A 15,140-nucleotide genomic window follows, 5' to 3' on the forward strand; every position below is an offset into this window, starting at 1 on the left:
CAGAGTAAAAATTTTTTTATCAGAGCAGAATTTTTTTCCAAGAGGATCAAGGCAAGAATATATTCAATAAGCCATCATCTTTAAACAAAGGATTGTTACTCCTACTCTCTGCTGATTTAAAATACATCATACTTGATATAGATTAACTATTTTACTTTTCTAACTAAGTTTCCTTGGGAACTAGTGAAGAGAGTGTATGTTTGCATTTATACATGTGCCCAACTGAGGATCTTGGAAGGAATAGAAGCTAGGTTATCTTGAAAATGAAGTCAATCTAGTGGCATAAACTCATCTAAAAATGTATAATCAAATTCTTCCTTGATGTCTGAATTTTTGCAAAATGTGGTCTGTATCTACTAAAAATAATATCAGTTGCCCTTCCCACCCTGGTCCTCAGGTACTTTTACATATGACTAGCTCTGACAACAACCCTGTGAGATAGATTGTTATAAAATATGACCATTTTATAGATAAGAAAACCTGACTCTCAGATTAAGGAACTTTCCCAAGATTACACAAAAATCAACACCAAAGGCCTATATTCTTTCCATTTTTTATCATGATGTGTCTTTCAGAAAAAAGAAAGTTCCTATCTCTTTTCACTCCTAGGAGAAGTGAAAAATTATGCAGAATGGGGCAAAAATGATAAAATACATAGTAGCCATAGATAAAGTTGGGAGCTCCTTGAGACAATCTAACCCACCCCTTCTGTTCCCTCCCTTCAGATGACGAGAAGGATCTGAGGAGTTTAAATGATTCTCCCAAAGTCACATATTTATGATAATCCTCAGAGAGGAAATTTAAACGGAGATCATCTGATTCCAGAGGCAATGAGTGTACTTGCTTGGTTTGGGGGATAACAAAGAGAGAAATAGTCGGGATGAAAGAGGAGTTTTCCACAAAACAACTGAAAGAAAAGTGTATATAAAGGTTCCACATCTTCTTTTCTGTTATGTAAGTGAATCAAAGAGCTTTTTAAACAAGATAAAAATCTCATTAGATTGCTTATGAGGGGATATAAGTATATTTTGGGGGAAGACACTGAACAGTGAGAGAAACACAGATCTAGAAGTTTGGTTTTAGGTATCATTCTTTTCAACTATTTTTAGTTTTTACATCACTTTAATTTCTCCATTTTAAAAATTCCTCTTCCTTTCCTACCTATTGAAATCCATTTTGTAGCAAGAAATGAAAAAAAATGAAAAAAGTAGTACATAATATTGTGAACCCTACAATGTTATATTTTACATAGAATGAACATTGTAAGATTTGGTACCTCTAATAGGCAAAATATAGACTAATATAGAGTCATGTCATGGTACAGGATAAGACTTCAAAATGAAGAACAAATATCTGACTCCTCTTTAGCATTCATTCCACCAGCATGATTGACATTTTGCAAACTTAAAATATGAAAGTAGGACACATAAGATCAGTTTGCCTAATGATATTATATTTGCTGATCTGTTTTTTTCGGATCTCTCTTTTTCTTCTAAGCCCAAAGAAACTTCTTGTTGTGCTCAAGAAATGGAAGGTTTCAAAAATTCGTAATAGGTGAATAAAGAATGGATACTATATTGCATTTGACATTGGGACAGGAAAGAAGCACTGGGAAAGTTTATGGCCAATGGTTTGGCAGACCCAAAAGACATCAGTTCAAATACTGTATCTGTCACCAGGGGTTAACACATTTCATTTTGACACCTAAACTAGTATTCATGGAATTGGTCAAGAAGATTATGTAGTAAGTAATTAGTTTTATTTTTTATAATTTTAGGTTTTAATTATCTTGTTTTTATATCATGTTTTAATTTCCTAAGAAGTCTCCCTTCCCTACCTATAAAGCATCCTTTGTAACAAGAAATTTTAAAAAATGAAAAAAAGTTCAGCAAAATTAACTATAAAATCATATACTGTTCTACAACCGCAGTTGAATTTTGAAGACAATGAAGATGTTGCTAAGGATAAGATCTGGACCTGTGATTTCACTGAGAAAGGGAATTCCCAGGAGAGGGAATTCTTTGCAATTGAATCTTAGAATTGCCTAGGCAGTGTTGTTTAACTCAAAGAGAAGCTGAACCTGAAGGCCACATATTGACTTAGAAAACCACTAATTAACATAGTCTATGTTGTCCTGTATTTAATTAATTTTGTTAAACATTTCCCAATTAAATTTTAATCTGGTTCCAGAAACACTTGGGAATTTTATAGGAATTCCACACCTCTGGCACTAGTTGGTTAAGTGACTGGCCCAGTGTTACTCAGCAGATCTGTCTATGCTTGAACCTAAGTCTTCCAGGTCGCTCTCATCAACTACTGTCTGTCTTACTAAGGATATTTTTGATTAAATTTACTGCTTGATATTCCTATTGGCCAAAGGTAAGACATTCTCATTTTATTGAGGGGACTTATCATGGGATTAAAGCTGGGAGATCTTGAGGCAATCTAACCTACCCCTTCTGCTCCCTCATATTTTTCAGATGAGGAGAAAGATCTGAGGAGCTTTTTCTTTTTTAAAAAAGAGTCACAGGTTCAGGGTTTAGGAAAAGCATCCTGCTTTCTGTTTTCTTTCTTTCTTTCTCTCTACCTCCCCCCACCCCACAAAATCTGTGATTTCTTTGTTTTCCTGATGAGGATACCCCTTCCCCCACAAACCAGCAAGATATAAATTCTCCAACATATAATATTAGATAGCTAACAGGGAGGCATTGAGAGTTTAAGTGATTTGGTTAAAACCCTACAACAACAGTGGGTTTAAATTAGGAACAGATTTTGAATGCAGGTTTTCTTGATTCATTATCTCTTCTAGGACAAAAGACCAACAACAACACTAAGAAGAAGTTTGTCTTCCTTATAACACATTGGTAAAAATTCTTTGAGATTCTATTTTGGCTGTGCATTTGTCCTCCTCTGAGCTTCATCTGTACAATAATGGGATTGGACTAGAAAAGAAGTTCTTTTAAAAAATTTATCAAGTCATTGCTATTACTGTGTACAATATTTTTCTGTTTCTACTCATTTGGTTTTACATCAGTTCGTTTAAATCTTTCCAGGTTTTTCTGAAATCTGCTTGTTCACTATTTCTAATATTCCATTACAATCTTCTACCACAACCTGTAAAACAGGGTTCCTAACTTTTTATTTTTTTGTTTCATGGACTTCTCTGTTGGTTTAGTAAAGTCTGTGGACACCTTGTTATGATATTTTAAAATGAATTAAATACCTAGTTTGATAAAGTAAACCAATTACAATAAACTATACAGAATTATAACAAAATACTTTTGAAAAACCTGTAAGCTCTAAGTTAAGAACATTTCTCTTTGTCTCTGCCTCTCTTTCTTTGAAGCTTACTTTTAGATATAACCCTTTGATTCATAGGAATTTTTTGGCAGATCTTAGGAACACTGTTGTCAAAGACTGTAGATTCACCTTTGCAACATTGCTCTGACACTTCCCTTTTCCTCCTTTGACACTAAAACCATCTATCACTACTTTCCAGTAGGAAGTCCTCATCACCTTATACCTAGACTATTGCAAGAAGTGGTTGGTCTGTCTGCCTCAGATCTCCCATTCTGATCTATTCAGTCACTAAAGTGATTTTTTTTAAAATCACAAGTCTGAGCATATCACTCTCCTGCTCAATAAATTCCATTGGCTCCCTATTGCCGGGATCAAATACAAAATACTTTGGCATTCAAAACCCTTCATAACCAAACCTCCTCCCATGTTTCTGGTCTTCTACTGCCTTCCCATTCTGTGACCTAGTTTCTTTTCTCTTTTGCCAGCATTTACTTTGACTGTCTGTTCATTCCTGAAATATATTCCCTCCTCATCTCTACCTAATAGCTTCTATGGCTTCATTTAAATCCCAACTGAAATCCCATCTTCTTCCTCACCCTCTTAAATCTGATATCCTTTTTTCTTTTAGTTATTTCCTATTTATCCTATAGATAGCTTGTTGGTAGATATTCATTTTTCTTATTGCCTCTCTCATTAGACTGTTAGCTTTTTGAGGGTAAGAAATGTTTTTGGCCTCTTTTTGAATCCTCCCACGCTTATCATATTGCGTGGCACATACCAGACACTTCATGTTTATTGGTTACTGATATTCTGTTAAAAATGACAACTTCAAAAAAACTGTTATCTTATTATATAATTCTGCTATTATCTCACACTATATGTTTCTTCCTTAAGGAAATGATTTCTTTCACATCACATTCAACTTAGATCAGTGCATACTATGGGAACGACGTAAAGACTAACAAACTGCCTTCTAAGGGGGGGCAAGGGAAGCAAGATTGGGGGGGAAAATGGTAAAACTCAAAATAAATAAAAGTTTTCTAAAAATTAAAAAAAAGCAATAATCCTGAAAAAAATGACAACTTCATTGTCTCCAAAAGAAAATTGTTTCTTCTTTGTACTTCTAGGTTATACTTTAGTTTTTGTTTAGGTTTTGAAAATATCCCATTTTCCTCTTTTTCTTCACTTATTAGTTTAAATGTCTTTCTATTTCCTTTGAATTTGCTATTTCTTCTTTTCCCAACCTCTTCCTTCTACTCTCTTCTCTTTCATTTTCTTGTTCTTTATTTCTTCTAACTTAAGAGGACCAAAAGCAACCAACTTGGAAAGAACCATGATCTGAGATTTTTTTGTGTGTGTTTCTTTGAGGATTGTCAAGATCAGAAAAATTGAAATTCAAGTTGTAGAAAGAGCTAGTATTTTCTTATAAAGCTATGAATTTAAATGGGTTGCAAGCTGGCCCCAGAGTTAATAGGCTGCAGGTTGAAGCCTTGTCTGTGACCCACTTGACTTAGACTCTGGGCAATACACTTAACACTTTGGGGCCCAAAAGCTACTTTCTAGGACTGTGGGTTTCAAGGCAGTCACTAATGTGTAGTGGAAGAGGGAATTTCCTATAATGATGAAATCACATGTTTTTTGGGAAAAAATTGAAATAAGATCAAAGTTTTAAAAATGTTTTGTAATAAGGTTGTTGAACCCTGTTTGTGAGGTAAGGCATTATTTTATAATAAGGCATAGAGACATTCTGGTGAGATGTGATTGCTTTTGCCTTCTCTTTGAAGGTTGCTTGAATAATTTCCAAGATGCAATCTAAAGACAAACTCAATTCCTTTTTCTTAATGCTATTGTGTATTGCTGATGCAAATCATAAAGGGTCTATGAACATAAAGGCAATTGTAGGATGATTTAAAAGAACTCCATAAATTTTCCCAATAATTTTGTTACCCAGTGGAATAGAATGACTAATGTTATTAACATTTGTAATTTTATCTAGTCGATAATAGATTCTTTTCTTTCTATTTAAAAAAACCAGCCCTTGAAATGTATTTTAGGTCTTTGATAAATAGAGCCTCTTTAGAGGATACCCTTGAATCTGACCTTTAAAGATGAAAACTAAATGTTGTGCCGAGTAAACTTTAATTGAGTATAGTATTGCAAGGTTCTATGATTTCTTCCAAGTGAGTTTTCTCTTTACTAGTCAATTAGTCACTAAGCATTTATTAAGCACGTATTATGTATTTAAAGTTGGCTAAACTCAGGAAATGCAAAGAATAATCCCTGCTCTCAAGGAGCTCACAGAGACAACATGTAAATAACCATGTACAAACAAGATATATAAGTTGGAGCTAATAGATGGAAAATACTATTGTTAAGGGGCTCAGGAAAGGCTTCTTTTAGAAGACGAGTTGTTAACCAAAAAGAAGCCAGGTGAGAAAGGAGGTAAAGATAAGGAAGGGCAGTTAGTAGTCTAGGTGAGGGGAAAAGACAGTCAAAATGCCTTGAGTCTGGAGGAGGAACAGTGGATAGAACTGCAGTACATAGAACACTAGGCCTGGAACCAGAAAGGTTCATTTTCCTGAGTTCAAATCTAGCTTCAGACATGAACTAGTTGTATGACCTTGGGCAAGTCACTTTACCCCCAATTTCCCCATCTGTAAAATGAATTGGATTATCTCAATTTTCCCATCTGTAAAATGATTGGGAGAAGGAAATGACAAACCACTCCAATATCTTTAGCAATAAAACCCCACAACCATGGCAATGTAGATCTCAATCCCTCCACAAATTAGTAAATGGTCTTTGATGGCTGCTGAAGTTGAAATATTGTTCACCTCACAGGAAACTTGGTGATGAATTTCTCTGAGATTAGTGAAGCTCATTCTGCATAGAGAAGTATGTATCTCATTGCAGTTTAATAGGACTTGTCAGTGGTTGTACTCTGCTGGAATAGCCTTCAGGAATGTTATATATTTATTATGTTATGAAGCATTGGAGTAAAACTTTAGTGGTAATAAAAAAGAGTTTCATGATTTTTTTTCCCTTTGAAACCAAAGCAGTTCTTATCCTAAGGAAGCATGATAATGGTATATACTGGGAAGCATCTAGGGATTGAGATACATGGTTTTTTTTTAATACATTGAATAATGTGATTCCCTTCTCCCTGCTTCCAAATTATCCAGCCAGGTTTCCCTCTCTTTCTTTCCCTCTCCCCCGCTTCCTCCTCTCCCCCCCCCCCACATTACTTTTTTTAAATCTCTTTTCCAGGAGGATTCTATTCTGCAATTACAGGGGGGCAGTATCTGAGCCCAGCTCTGAACTTGGGTCTTCCTGATTCCAGGTACATCATTCTATCGTGGCCAGGACCATAGTGGAGGAAGTATTCTAGGTAGTCAAAGTATCTAAGCAAGTTTATCTATTTGAGAGATTAGAATTTTTTAAAATGAATTTATATGAATTTTGAATTGCTTTATTCTGGCATGCTATTTTTTGAACATGTATATCTCTTTTCCCTTGTAAATTAAGCCTTGAAAATGTATACTTGTGTTCTGGAGCATGTATAGATATAAAGTAAAAGAAAAGGAGATATCAGAATTAGATGTCCAGTTATAGTGGCAACTGAAGAGGGAAAAGCAATGGGATGAAGTGAGACATAGCTTTGAACTTGGATGAGGAAATAGGCATAAGGACAAAGGAAAGTCATTCAATTAATCACCAAACATATATTAAGTCCTGCAATATGCCAGGCACTGATTAGGGACAAAATGCTCTCAAGGAACTTGTATTTAACTAGGGGGCATAGCAAATCCTCAGATAAGTAGTTATAGCATTTATACCAAAAATACACAGTGATGGATGAAGGGGGAGGATAGTGGTAGGGGCATCTAGCATCTTTGTGAATAAGGAAAGACCTCTTTAAGACAGCTATTTGAATTGAGTTCTGAAAGGAGCTAGAGTTTAGAAGGCATCATGCTTGAAGATGGGATTCAGTGATAAGTGAAGGGTCAAATGTAAATGTCCCCAACAAGCTGACCAAGTTCAGTGAGTCTGATGGCTCAAAATTAAATTTCTCAAGCATTTTCAGCCTAAGAGATTAGATAACTAATTTAACAGAAGGGATTAAACAAACCTTAGTCATTTTTTTTTGTTTTCAACAATATGAATAGGGCTATTCCACCATAATTTACAGAAGAAAATATGTTCTTGGTATGACTGGAGGTTTTGGTGGGTAAGGTGAGATGGTGGTAGGGGAAGGAGGAGGTCCGGAAACCAGTTTTGTGTCCCAGATTTGGGACAGAAAATCTTTTCCTGGATAAATGCAGAAGAAAAGGGAAAACGTTAGTGTAGCAATTAGAGACTTTGTATCAATATTAATAGAAAAACTCATTTGAGCTTCTCCTCTCAAAGTCTGTTTTGAGTGTTATCTCATATCTAACAATAGGGGAATTACTCTTATGCACTTTATTTTTGCCCTTTCTTGGGTTATCACATCAAGTATGGTAGATAGTTTTTCCAAATCTTTCATTCCCTAGAGTCCTGGCTCCCTGCTTTTTATTTAGTTACTATATTCAGACAGGTTAAAGATTCAAGGAATATAACTGAGGGTCACTTATAGGAAGAATTCCAGCTGCTGGGAAGTTTTTTCATGTAGAGCTTAGAAACTGTACTTCATTTAGAAAGTTTAATGCTAGATGAGAATAAATGAGGAAATAAACTCCCAAAGTTTGAACAGAAGTGTTAAACACTGGAAAGGAAATATGTGATGTTAAAATAGAGAAAAAAGAGGGACAAGCCATCAGAAAGGTCAGACTAGCTTTAAAATTTGATAATTCATCCAAACTTTTTTCTTTTCCTAGAAAAGTGATTGGATTCTATGACCTCTGTTCTCTCATGGGGGCCCCTGGATGGATGCTTGGAGGTATGTGGAGGCAAATGTTTACAGGAGACAGCAAGGAAACTCTGATTTCCCCAAGGACAAAGAGGAATCTCAAAGGCAAAATGAAACAACACAACCAAAATATACACTCTCTATAACTCTACAGGAAAACTTCACCTTAAGGGGCAGAATATAATTTTCAAAAATGAAATGTTTTTTCAGATTTCACAGTTTGAGGGAGATTTTGCTTCCCCCAGTCTCCTCTCCTCTCCTCTCCTCCCCCTTTCAAGTCCATGTATATTTAAATGTTTTCATTATGCACCAAAGTGGCAGGGAGTAATATTCTATGAATTTAGTTCTTTTATAGGAGTTTTTCATATACATGAATGCATGTGGACTAGCCTGCAGCTGACTAGTGCAGTCATGTTAAAATGCAAGAAAATATTGAGTTCTGGGTGAAAGAGAACAGTTCTTTGAGATTTCTCTGTCTGAATCACCAACAGCGCAAAGCCTATTTGGTAGAGTTGGTTTATTCCTAGGTGTAGCTGAACTCAGCTGTGTCTGCTATAATCAAAAGGATTACATCAACAGAGCAATTAGCAGGAGCTAATTAGCACTGAGTAATTTAAAAATCAGATGATTTCTAAGCTTTACAGCATGTAAGATATAAAACTAAAAGGCCCACCCCAAAGAGGCTTGTCTCAACTGATTTAAAAAAAATGATTTTATTATCTATTTAAGATTTGTGCTGAAGATAGTTCTAGGAGATAAGGTGTTAAGAGACAATCATTTCAATTACAAATTTGCTCTTTAAACAACAGAATGAGTGTACAAGATGGACTGTACAGAGAATAGTCCACCCTGTATGAACAGGCAATTTTCAGGAGAAGAAATCAAAGCTATTAATAGGCATATGAAAAATACTCTAAACCATTAATAATTAGAGAAATGGAAATTAAAACAACTCTGAGTTTCCACCTCAATTCATTAAATTGGCTAACATGACAGAAAAGGGAAATGACAAATACTGAAGGGGATGTGGAAAAATAGGGATGCTAAAGGCATTGTTGGTGGAGCTGTGAGCTGGTCCAACCATTCTGGTGAACAATTTGGAGATATACCCAAGGGGCTTATCAAACTGTGTCAACTCTTTGACCCAGTAATATCACAACTAAGTATATCTCAGAGAGATGAAAGAAAAAAGAAAAGAATCTTTATACACAAAAATATTCATAGCAGCTCTTTTTGTGGTGGTAAAGAATTGGAAACTGAGGTGATACCCATCAATTGGAGAATGACTGACTAGATTATGGCAAATTATTATTATTGAATATCATTATGGTGTAAGAATTGATAAGGTTTCAGAAAAAACTAGGATGATTTGCATGAGCTGATACACAGTTAAGTGAGTTAAACCAAAACATTGTATTGAGGAACAACAATGTTACAATGATTATCAATTATGAAAGACTTAGATATCTCATCATTACAAGAAAATATCCAAGATAATTTCAAAGGACTCATGATAAAAATGATATCCATCTCCAGAGAGAGAGAAATGAACTCTGAATGCAGATTAAAGTTTAACTTTTTTATCTGTTTATTTTCTTGCACCTTGGATATTGTGAAAATATGTTTTGTATGATGTTATACATAAAAACAGGCATTATTTTTCTTGCCTTCCCAATGGGTGGAGGTGGAAGGAGGAAAAGAATTTGGAACTAAAATAAAAATACATAAAAACAATAGTCCATAGTGAATAATTACAATTATATAGTAGTTAATAATTACAATTACATAGTGTTAGGTATGTGATCTCTGTTAACTAAGACAGTACTCTATACTTCATTCTTCTGCTTAGCTTTAAAAAAACTCTCAAAGAAATATCTTGAACCTTTGATTTTTATAAGTAAGAAGATAATACAACGGAAGTAGTAAAAATGACTTAATATTTGTGAAACTTTCCTTTGTATGGTCTCAGAATTCTAGTCTCATGACTCTTTTAATCACTTGGGTCCTTTCTATAGTTTCCAATCTTTTTAGACTTTATTCCCTTCCATTTACTCGAATTCCCATGACATTCTATTTCCCAAATTAAGTGGCTGTCCCTCATGTTTCTCTCTCCTCATCTTTGCCTCCTGGCTTTCCAGGCTTCAAGACTCAACTTACATCCCACTTTCTTCATGAGAGGTCTCCATGTCCCTTTTGCCTCCCTCTCTTTTTCCTCTTCCTCTGAGATAATTTTTCACATTTAGATTGTATATGTATCTTCTCTGTATACAGTTCTTAACATGTCATCTCTCTCATTAGAATGTGAACTCCTTAAGAGAGATGTGTTTTTGCTTTAGCACAGTGTCTGTGCTTGTTGACTTGATCTGGCAAAGTCACCTGACTTTCAAGTAAAACTGACCCTATTCAAATAAATTAAGCAATGAAAGCCCACTATGAGAAAGTCATTGTCTAGGCAACGGGGGGGGGGGGGGAACTTCAGAAGAATGCAGAATAACACTATATTGGAAGAACAAAGTCAATAATACCATTAGAATACTATTGTACATTCTTAGAGAACTTTATATTTTCAAAGTGACTTTCATAGCTATTCATAAAAATCAGAGGATATCACAGATGGGAGGGAATTTAGATGTCACCCAGTGCAACTGTCTCATTTTCAAGAAAAGGCAAAACCAGAGAGATTAAATAATTTCTCCCTAGTTGGTCTGGGGCTGAACTGAGATTAAAATCTAGCATTCCTGGTGCTCAGCACTTGGGCCCTTGTTTGAATAACGTTTTTTTCCTCTTGTATTGACAATTCCACCAACTAGTACATACAGATTTTCTTTCCCTGCTTCTTTAAATTTTTAGGACATAGGAGCATAGATTTATAGATGGAAGGGAACAATAGCAATCACCTCTCATTTTATGGATGATAAAACATGGGTTAAGTATTGGGAAGTTTTCCTAAAGCAATTCTGTCCAGAAGAGGGAAGGTCAGAGGACTAACCTTTTCTGAGAGTAGTAGGCTCTCTCTCCTGATAGGGCTGAAGACAGCCATCTGCCAGCCAGACCACAGTGTTCCATGGGGTGGGGGGGCTACCTGCTGAAGGTCTAAATCAGAGGCATTACTAACAGATCTCAAGTTCCCTGATTCCTACCCCATACTGCTTATCCATGTGGGCACAAACAGTTCTGCCAACTCAGATCTTAAGATAATTATAATAGAACAACAGGACTTAGGGCCAGAAGTAAACAATGGTGGAGAAGACAGGAATGCTATTTACAACATACTTTGGAATCATTTCAGTTTGGAAAGAGAATTTTATATAAATGTTGTTAAGCACATCAGATATTGTATTACCACTAGCATAACTCTGTAAAGATGTATCACTGCCCCTCTAATCTGGGGCCTCTAGGGAATACTTTAAAACCTAGTAGATTGAGACAGTCACAAATATAACAATTATAACAAGGATAATGATATCAAAACCATCATTTTATAGTTTTTTTTAAAGTGCTTTCCTCATTACAACTGCAAGTGTACCCATTCTTCCAGATCAGAAAAGTAAGGCCCAATGAAGTTTGGTGACATGTCCAAAGATTATATTTCCTGGAACTGGAATTTGAATCCCAGGTCTTCCAACTAATTCTAGTGCTCTTTAGAATGTATCATATACCTTTCCAATCTTTAAGTAATGCTTTTAAAAAATGACACACATGTCTGCTTTTCAACTATACCATCTAGATCAGATAGTTGCTAACCCATCTGGTGAATGGGTCCAGAACTTAGTAGTTAATTTCAACCAATATTTATATATATATATATATATATATATATATATATATATATATATATATATATATATATGAGGGGTGAGAGGGGAGAAAGAACAAACAGCATTCCCCATCAGTTGGATAGGGGCTCAGTCTTGACATTTTCATTGACATGGACAAAGTATTAAAGTATTCATTAATTTTACCAACATTGGGAAGGTTAGGGTAAAAAGGCAGCATGATCAAAAAGAACTAAAATGTTATGATTCTATAATATGACTTCGAATTAAAGAGAAATAGGAGAAGTAGAAAAAGAGAGACATACCTGTACTTCTGCTGATTCAATGCCATGGGAGAGATTTCCATTTTGTACAGGTCCTGAACCTTCACTGGGTGGTGTTACTTCCACTTCAACACTTGTACTGTTTGGGAGCTCTATTTTTTCTGTGACATCATTCACAAATGGAAACACATGCATGCACACACACATACACAAAGAATAAAGATAATCAATGAATGGGTGATGAGGGAAAAGGAAACAATAATGTTTTAAAAATGGTTGGTTGGGTGAATAGAATGAAGTAAGTCAGAAAGAGAAGTAGGATTATTGGAGAAAGAGAAAAAGTTCTGCTGGTAGATGGTGGTCTCTAAGGGCTGGTAGGAGCCAGAGTTAAAAATGCCAGGATTTCGCTTTTATTTCTTTTTCAGTGTCCTCTCTCTCCTGACATATTCTGAATGGGTACTCTTGCTGTCCTGGCTATCTGAGGGCCTTTAGGAGAGTGTCCTATTTCTGATACATTCTGATATATTTGTAAAATACTGCATTTCACATGTATTAAGATAGGTATTTACTCCACCCATAAGTTATTTTCTAATTCAGGTAAAATCTTTGGCATTTTTCCAAGGAGCCATTTAAGAATGATTCATAATGTAAATTTCACTTAATTTATAAATGACCCCTGAATATTTCTTTCCCACTCTTGCTGGGGAAGGTCAAAAGGATTTTGACCTGGTTTCAGGCCAAAAGGATTATTAAGAGCAATGCTGACCAAATTGCAAACATGTGGATGATTTTCTGAAGCTTCTCACAAAGGTTACTTTAGGAAAGCTAACTCTTTTCTGAATGCTTTATAGGATAGTTTATCCACACCACATAAGTATGTCTAAAGTCATAATCAAGACAAGGGGAAATTTGGTGTAAGTAATAGAAATAGAGAGCCAGTATAAGAATGGAAAATCCCACCTTGGATAGGAAATATATTGTTTTGAATCCAGTGGATCATTAGGTCATTATAAATAACTGCCTAATAGTCATTGACTTTCACCTGAATGTTTGTTCCAGAATTTACTAATAGTTTATTTTGCAAATGCAGCATGATACTGAGAGGAAAAAAGATATTTCCAGGCCTCCTAAATCATTAGCTATATACACCTTCCCTGTATCCATACTAGTGCTGCAGGTTTGGATTTCAGTAGAAGGTAAAAGGCTAGAAGTCAATGACATAATCAAAAGTCAAGTTTATTTAAATAACTTTTTTTCTGGACAATTTAGTAAGGTTTAAGTCTTTTGGCTGTGTATATATACCTGTATGGCATTTAATTAATGACCAGACTAATCTTGGTGGAGATCAAAGATTTAATCTGAATGAGAAGCAAGTATGATCATTAAGATTATACCTCTCAATAAATGTACTTAAAGTACAGCACTATCCCATTTTGTTTATAGACAATTTTATTTTGCAAAGTAGCAGGTTAATTTATAAAACAAGTAGAGTTTATGAAACAATTAGAGATAAATTTAGTTTGAAGTAAGAATTTGGGAGTTAGATTAGCATTACAGTTATAAGAATAGGAACATTACGTTCCGAGTTAAAATAAAATACTGGGATGTCATGATCTGGTTACCACACGATGCACAGCTTAAAAGAGACTGAAATAGATGTGTGGTGATATCGCTGAATTCATCAGAAAGGAGTGGGGATGAGCAGGAACAGTGTGTCATATTGTTGTGAGTGGGTGCTTTGTCCCTCAATGAATTTGCTCTAGGCAATGGCATCAGAGTAAATGCTGGGGCCTCATCAAGTCCTTTAGAAAGGGTCAGCTTGTTTACTGTATGAATACATTTCTACAGGAGAAAAACTATCCTTATGTAGACTTCTTGAAACAGGGTGGTCTTTGGTTAGCTGTTAGAAACTAAGAGTCTAATGTGTCCCTTCCACACATTACTTTAAATTTATTTTGAAGATATTTTGCTTTGATGCATCTAAATACATAGTTTCTCCTCAATAAGAAGCTTTCTAAGGACAGGGTTAAGTTTTTTATCTCTGTATTCTTAGTGCTTTGCACAGTTCCTTCCACAATGTAGATATTTAATAAAGCAGTCAATCAATAAACATGTATTAAGTATCTGCTATACTCCAGGAACTGAACTGGACTAGAGGATGCAAACAGTCAAAAGACTGCCCTCAAGGAGCTCTCAATCTAATGGGGAGACCATAAGCAAAAGATTTTTGTAAATATGGTGAATTTTGTAATTTTGAAAACTATATATTTACAAATAAAATACATAAATACTGTAAAATTTGTAAATATTGTAGATAACTTTTACAAGCAAGCCATATATAAGGAAAAATAGGTGATAATTAAAAGAGAGAAGGCATAAGAAGTAAGGAGGGGATGGGGAAAGGCCTCCTGTTGAAGGTAGGATTAGAAGAAGCCAGGGAAGCCAAGAGGCATAAATGAGGAAGGGGAGCATTCCAGGCCAGAGAATCTGCTTGGTGTATGAAATTGAATTGAAATTTCATTTTAGGCTCCTACCAGGATTCCTTAGGCATCCCCCCTGAGTTACTGGGAGGACATTTTGGACATGTTTTGACTCTTCTACCCCATGTTCACACAAAGACAGATGGAAACTTATATCCCTAGGCTTAGTTTTGACATTTGTAAAGTTCTGGATATCCACTGCTGCACATTGGGGGCTACATTCAATATTTAAGTAGAATTCTGAGAAATACAAGTCAGTGTGTTTGTTCTCTTGCACTCACCCATATGGTTGGCAGTCCCATTATGCCTTTCATTATCATCCACCTGGCACTTCTTCTTGGCAATCTTGTGAAGTATTGAAGCCTTTTCTCTGAAGCGTCCTAAAGAAAGAGAGAAAGGAGGTGGAAAAGAAAGGATGTGAGAGAGAAAGAGT

General features: G+C 35.3%; 1 protein-coding gene and 1 long non-coding RNA gene across 10 annotated transcripts in view; one reads left to right on the plus strand and one right to left on the minus strand.

Moving 5' to 3' along the window:
- The window catches only part of SLC24A2 (solute carrier family 24 member 2), a 305,116-nt gene that overhangs the window by 68,975 nt on the left and 221,001 nt on the right, over positions 1 to 15,140 (minus strand). For all 9 annotated transcript variants that reach the window (XR_012471199.1, XM_074199519.1, XM_074199518.1 and 6 more), the window contains 2 exons: positions 14,989 to 15,087; positions 12,270 to 12,388 (listed from right to left, as the gene is read on the minus strand). Coding sequence is in view for 8 of the 9 variants with exons in the window: in XM_074199519.1 (XP_074055620.1) it covers positions 12,270 to 12,388; positions 14,989 to 15,087 (218 nt within the window). In the remaining variant the exon portion in view is untranslated. The remainder of the gene's footprint in view (positions 1 to 12,269; positions 12,389 to 14,988; positions 15,088 to 15,140) is intronic.
- LOC141496940 (uncharacterized) lies at positions 734 to 8,328 on the plus strand. The gene is made up of 4 exons (XR_012471204.1): positions 734 to 954; positions 1,498 to 1,744; positions 6,568 to 6,640; positions 8,157 to 8,328. It is a non-coding gene; the product is annotated as an uncharacterized LOC141496940 (long non-coding RNA).

This window comes from Macrotis lagotis, chromosome X (genome assembly GCF_037893015.1).
Source record: "Macrotis lagotis isolate mMagLag1 chromosome X, bilby.v1.9.chrom.fasta, whole genome shotgun sequence".
Lineage (NCBI taxonomy): Eukaryota > Metazoa > Chordata > Mammalia > Peramelemorphia > Peramelidae > Macrotis > Macrotis lagotis.